Source organism: Priapulus caudatus, unplaced genomic scaffold (assembly GCF_000485595.1).
Source record: "Priapulus caudatus unplaced genomic scaffold, Priapulus_caudatus-5.0.1 Scaffold446, whole genome shotgun sequence".
Classification (NCBI taxonomy): Eukaryota; Metazoa; Priapulida; class Priapulimorpha; order Priapulimorphida; family Priapulidae; genus Priapulus; species Priapulus caudatus.
In genome coordinates this window covers 230,689-236,992 of record NW_014577507.1, presented here as the reverse complement: position 1 = coordinate 236,992, position 6,304 = coordinate 230,689, and the positions used below count along the sequence as shown (strand labels likewise).

The window sequence follows — 6,304 nt, the reverse complement described above, 5'->3', positions numbered from 1 at the left end:
TTGGATGAAAAGGCGCCACGAGGTGGCGCTGTTCGTGCTTCGCGCGTATATCCGGGCTGCAGATCGTCGAGGATCGGATCGAGGGAAGAGAATCTCGATCCGATTCGATTTCGGTGGATCGTTACAGCCCTAATAGTTATGGGCAGTAGACCACCAATGGCACCATTTAACCAAGACCATTGACTGTAGAACTGGAAGGACGTGAGCAAACCATTGGCAATTGACTCAAAGGTGTAAAGACAATGAATTATGTAGTTGGATAATGTTCTTGTAAAGTGTTTTACATTTTTTTTTTTCAGGTGACTTATAAATGGCTCAGCAGGCGGTTAAATGTTCATGTTAACCAAGCCAAACAGTAAGTATGTGTGCGACATTTACTGAAACTTTGTTGTGATAAGGCCAAAATGTTAATAATAAGTTTGATGAATACTAAGACATATATGGCCCTATAGTACAGTGTGGTATTAGAGAGTTGAAGTGGTGATCACTTATAGATATTTGGTGATGTAAATTGTTCTTGTTTTAGGATGTTATATACCTTTGTACAGCACGAGAGAAATACAAAACATAATGACAACTTGGAAGTAATATATATGGTCTCTGGATTAGCCAAGTCACAAACTGGAGAAATAAGGGTATGTGATGTAATTTATATATTTTCTGGCTTTTTCCCTGTATATTTATCAGTACTGCCATTTTTCATTATTGATATGTACTACTAACATATCTTTACCATGCTTCTGTGTATTCTAAATTTGTATGTGCAGGTACAAAAGGTTGTGATCACACCAGAGGAGCAACTAGATTTGGTGGAGAGCTCAGTTGATCATGTGAATGGTGTGCACATGTTCAGTGTGCAAAAATCCAAACTAAAGGTACAATCTACATTATAACATTAGACATGATAAATATACATTTCTATTAAACGTAATTTTCTTTCTTTTTTAATGTTTAACAAGCATGTGCTTGTGTGACTTGCAGTATGATTTCAAGATTTTCCCACTGTGTAATGTCTGTTTTTATTATTGTTTATGTACAGGATCTAAATACTCTATATTTGGTTGACTACAATGAGAAAAAGAAGAGTATATATGAATCTGAAAAGTATGTACACCTATATATGTATATTTATAGTAAGATTTGTGGAAATCTTTGCAATAAGGACTGCATGAAATGATTAGAATTGAGAATTTAAAGATGGTGATCCTAATTAGAACATTGTTTACCGTTTCAGACACAGTGCTATATCGTGTATAGCCGCAAGACAAAAACTAGATGTTCCGACCCCAGAGCAGCCGCAGTCTGTACAAGGGCAAGCACCAGTGTCAAAGCAGGTACAAGCGATTAAGATATAAGCGTGCATGTTTGTGGTAATCAGCTCTTTATCACAATCCATCAGTGACCTCAGAAGCTGTACCGTGGTTTATTAGCAGAATCAAGCATCACGACTTATCTTGCCCCAATCACACAAATAGATTAGGGGATAGTGAACGTTTTATTTACAATAATTAAGCCTTGCACACTGTTGTTTTACTCAATCCCAATATATACATGTGTTTTTATACTGAAATTTTTTTATTCTTAGTTGGCTTCTGTTTTATATTTTTAAGTCACAAGTTCAAGTGCTGCCTTTAAAATCATGGCATAAATAACTACAATTGTAAAATTATTTTATTTTTACACAACTATCGATTTCAGACGGAGCAAAATGGAACACATCAGGCAAGGCAGTCTACAGTTAAGTCTTCACATCAGAAGAACGCTGCTAAGAAGGGAATCGTGAGCATGTTCGCAAATCACAAAGCCGCTAGTAAAGATACAGGGAAAAAGGATGACATCAAGAAGGAAGACGAGCAAGAAGGGAAACAGAAACTAGTCCAAGCAGAAAAGGGGTCACAAAAGAATGTTAATGGACAGAAAAAGGATAAGGCAAAGATTGGAAACCTGATGGCCTGCTTTGGAAAGCAAGCAGGTTTGTTTTTGCATTTTACATGGTTAAGAAAATGTGCTTACTCTGAGTTGTTTCCACATGCAGTCATAACCTGCATAAATTGTGAGCAAGAAAGATAGATATGGGTTTGATAGGTATAATAATTCAGAAGTTTTAATTTATACTATTTACTGTTACAAGATTTGGATTACTGCTGGCTGAAATGCTGCCTTTAAGAAATTTCACGTCTTGTAAATTGCTGCATCTTACACAGCAAAGGCAGCTGAGAAGCAGTCTGCAAATGGGACCAATGAGAAGCAGCAAGACCCATGCATTAAAGAGACCAAGAAACCCACAGAAGCTCCCAAAAAGAAAGAGGAAATCGCCATGACAGCATCCAAAGTGGACAAACAGAAGCAAGCAAAGGACGATGCAAGAACAGCAAAAAGAGAAGATACCAAGAAGATGAATACTAAGTAAGGAATCTGATGGCGCCCGTTTTATTTGTTTGATGACTTCATTTAGCAAAGGTCCTTCCGTATCTATTTTCCGAGCACATGTTCCTCAATGTATTCATGGCAAATGTGATGCCTTACAGAATTTACTATATGGGCGCCACATGCTCTCTGACATCTTTCGATAAGAGCTATCCTGCTGTAGTATGTTGATATAAATTATAATAGCTATTCATGTTATCACGTGTAGACGAAAGACTGCTTCTAAAAAGAAAGGAAGAAGTTCAGAAGATGAAGAAGAACCTGTGGCTAAGAAGAAGAGAAGGCGAATTAGGGCGGCATTTTCTGACAGTAGTAGCAGTGAAGATGAAGGTAACGATGTTTGTTGTAGTTATTTAGTAATTTTCTATGTTGCGTAATTTAAGCTTATCTCAACTGAAAATAGGCAAGGAACCTAAGGTCATATGTCTCTTTATAGTGCTCACTGACCAAAACTATTAAAACCGAAAGGTTTCATGTAATTTGTTGGTGAAATGTGATGTGTTTTGGTCGTAGCAATGCAAGAAGAGCCACAACTTGATTTTGAAGAGGATATAGAGGAACCAGATTCCCCAGTGAAATTATCCCTACCAGCTACCGAGTCATCTGATGAGATGATACCGGACACGCCACAGCCAACAGCACCATCTGGTGGTAGCAAAAGAAGAATACATAAGAGAAAGCTGGTCAGCAAAACTGTTGTGGATGATGATGGATTTATGGGTATGATAAAACTTTATTTTAACAGAATACCATGTATTGAATTTTTGCGAATAATAATTGCTCAACTTTAGATTTAGCTAGCATTGCTTATATCATCAGGTACGTATAACAACGTCAAATAGAATACAAGAAATAGCTTGAATCAGTTGTTTTTAATTGGCACAAAAATTGTGCGTTCTTTTAGTCACTACGACTCATTGCATTTCATAACACATTAAATTTCAAATTCTGTGCCAATTGCAGTCACAGAAAAAGTATGGGAAAGCAGTTCAGAAGAGGAGGATGCATCTGTGGAGCCACCAGAGAAGAAAGTGTGTAAAACTAAAGAGGAAAAAAGTCCGGCGAAGACACAAAAGTCACCTACTAAAACTAAGCAGCCTAGCGTCATGAGTTTTTTCAAAAAGAAATAATGAACATTAGTGATATTGGTTGGTGTTTCAATTGAAAACTCAGATCTAGTGTTAGATGCCAGTACCTCTACATTACAGTTTTGTATCGAACCCTAGATTGTTACCAGCTTACGCGCTGTTACAGCTATATCGACATACTTTTGTACTGTAGCACAACTTTCCATTAATACTCTATGGCAACTATTACTTTTCTACGCAGTACGCAATCTCAAATGATACCTCACCTAACTGTTTGTCCAAAACTGTGTGATAGATATAGTAGCTCACTCCAGAGACTCCAGAGGAAATTCTTTAACATTTTTCTGCAAGGAAAACTGCCAGACAATAACTCTAGCTATTCATTCCAAGTATTTTAGCTCCGTTTAGTGGAACTCTGTTTATTTGCTTCAAGTGTTTGGAATTTCAATTTGATGAGGTGACGGTCCAGATGTTCGTGGTGGTACAAAATAAATCGTGTTTGACGGCAGTGATGGTATAGTAAATTGTCAAAGGATTAATAGATTTCATGTATGATAAGCAGTATTGTGGTAAGAAATGCATGTCTATAGACTATTAATCCACAAATGGGCTCAAGCTGTTTGTACCAATAAATTGTGTTAAAATATAAATGTTTTTATTTTCAATATGTTGTAAGTGACTAAAGTATGAAGCAATTTCAGGACTGGTAAACCAATAGTGGTCTGTCGAAATAAAATATAAACACTTATGTAAGGAATTCAACTAGCAGTATACAAGTAATATGTGAGTCATTTATAATAATGATATTCTATATGTATAGTATGTACAAGGAAACTAATGCTTTCATAATTAGACTATACAAGTTTATCTGGTTGTGGATGTCAGTCATGATCCACACTTGTATTCATAGTTCGCAATAACACGTATTTTTCACAGGAATTACGAATGTGTTTATTATGTATATATATATGTATGTGTTATGTGTATATGGAACCCTCGCTCATTTACATTTTGATGCAGTATATATATAGTTGCATTAAATCCAATTATATTACATAAATCTACACGCTTTTACTATTGAATGTAACCTCGGTCTAAGGGTGTAAATGTGTGTGTTACATGAGCTGAACAAATATATTAATCGTAAATTAAATCTACCGATATTACAGACTATAACGCCATAAATTCCATACGTCTTCTTTCATACCTTTACCACAATAGATGGCGACCCCTGGCTCAAAGCAAGCGATTTCTTAGCTCGTGCGTTAACTTATTTCTCCAGTTCCACGATATCACATTTCAACAGTTTTCCGCTAGCAGGGCCGTAGCTAACTCGGGATGTCTAGTGGGGTGGAGGATGGGGGCAAAACTACAAACGGTTAGCGTTTTTGGCAATGAATTTCGTATCTGATAGAAGAATTTCGTAGCCGATATGAGGGTCGCTGCCAAGATTGCCACCGTGCGATAGCTACGGCCCTGCGTAGTCGGCACACGGGTAGTTAGGTCAACGTGTTTGCGAACAACCTATCGATTTACAAAGCTCACGATTCATGCAATCGCGCCAAAGATGCGTTAAAACATGCATACGTAACGAATGCGTTATGCTAGATCTCCGCTAGACTGCTTGCCGGTGCAACATATCCGCCAGGCTGATCTCTTTTCGATGACACTTGATCTTTTTCCGAATTCTCTTCGCCTTCAGTGCGCTCACGAGACGCTCCATGTACTTGGGCGGGCAACGCTTTCTCCGTTTATTGCATTTCCTTTTAGTTTTTCTCAGTTTTGAATAAAACCTCACCGTCCTTTCTGCAAAAAAAAGCATCTTCCGTGTCATGTGGTAGTTCGTGAGAAAATAAAATGAATTACCTCTATGAATAAATCTATTATGGAAACATGTTGGTCTGACTAAAAAAAGTCTACAGAGTATGACTACAGAGAATGTCACAGAGAATGTCACAGAGAATATCACAGAGTATGTTTACAGAGAATGTCTACAGACTACTACAGAGAGACTTACTCTGTAGAGTGGATCCTAACAGGGAAAAATGATCGGGAGGTTTTCCCGTAGAGCTTCCTGGATGACCTCCGATCTGCTTGTGTTGGAAGCCTGAACAATTAATTAGTTTTATTAACTAAATAACCCTCAATTAACTTTTTTTTAATTAGTTCGAGTTTTAAATTAAACCCTCATGCGTCGCGAGATTCTTGCTAGGTTCACTCTAACACAGCAAGATCCGGTCAAGCACATCATCATCCCACTGAACATTGGTAACGGACGCGCGCACACATGCAAACACACACGCTGGACACATTGTACCACGCCGTACGTATTTCTCGTAATCCATGCATATTGCGACACAGCACACAGACTAAAGCGCAGCGCACATATTGTGTGCAGGCTGTATATTTAAATCTTTCACACCAAATATGCTGCGAAGGATGCCTGACGTACCCGCGCGTGATATAATTCGATTAGAGGTGAGCCCTAATACCAGCACAAACAGCTCAACGACTTCTTGGTGAAACCTCGCTTACCCTTCGTCATGTTGATGGTGTGCATCTCTAGCGAGTTGCGTGACGGAAGGAGCAGCCCTAGCTGCAGGCAGTAGCTGCCGTCACAGGCACGACTATATACTAGTACGTCGTGCCGCCTCGGCACGCATCGTAGTTTACGCGATGTCCGTTCTCTGGCAGTATTAGCAGCTGGAGCGTTCGACCTCGATCCGTTACGGGACACGACGTTGTTGTCTGAAAGATGGGCAAAGTGAGAGAGCATGAGCAACACTGTG

The 6,304-nt window shown here is 38.6% G+C and overlaps 2 protein-coding genes across 2 annotated transcripts in view; one reads left to right on the top strand and one right to left on the bottom strand.

Annotated features, from left to right (window-relative positions):
* Nucleotides 1–299: 299 nt before the first annotated feature.
* LOC106810498 (DNA polymerase delta subunit 3-like) lies at nucleotides 300–4,161 on the top strand (the record flags this gene model as incomplete). The annotated part of the gene is given in 10 exon segments (XM_014813878.1): nucleotides 300–355; nucleotides 527–635; nucleotides 768–875; nucleotides 1,040–1,104; nucleotides 1,235–1,334; nucleotides 1,699–1,972; nucleotides 2,205–2,406; nucleotides 2,636–2,757; nucleotides 2,941–3,147; nucleotides 3,391–4,161. Coding segments are annotated over 10 exon segments (1,410 nt in total), but the record flags the coding sequence as incomplete, so codon positions are not given.
* A 104-nt stretch (nucleotides 4,162–4,265) lies between these two features.
* The window catches only part of LOC106810500 (chordin-like protein 1), a 15,359-nt gene continuing 13,320 nt past the window's right edge, over nucleotides 4,266–6,304 (bottom strand). The window contains exons 6-8 of the mRNA XM_014813879.1: nucleotides 6,051–6,263; nucleotides 5,533–5,622; nucleotides 4,266–5,321 (exon numbers count right to left, since the gene is read on the bottom strand). Of these exons, the coding sequence (XP_014669365.1) occupies nucleotides 5,131–5,321; nucleotides 5,533–5,622; nucleotides 6,051–6,263 (494 nt within the window). The 3' untranslated portion in view covers nucleotides 4,266–5,130. The remainder of the gene's footprint in view (nucleotides 5,322–5,532; nucleotides 5,623–6,050; nucleotides 6,264–6,304) is intronic.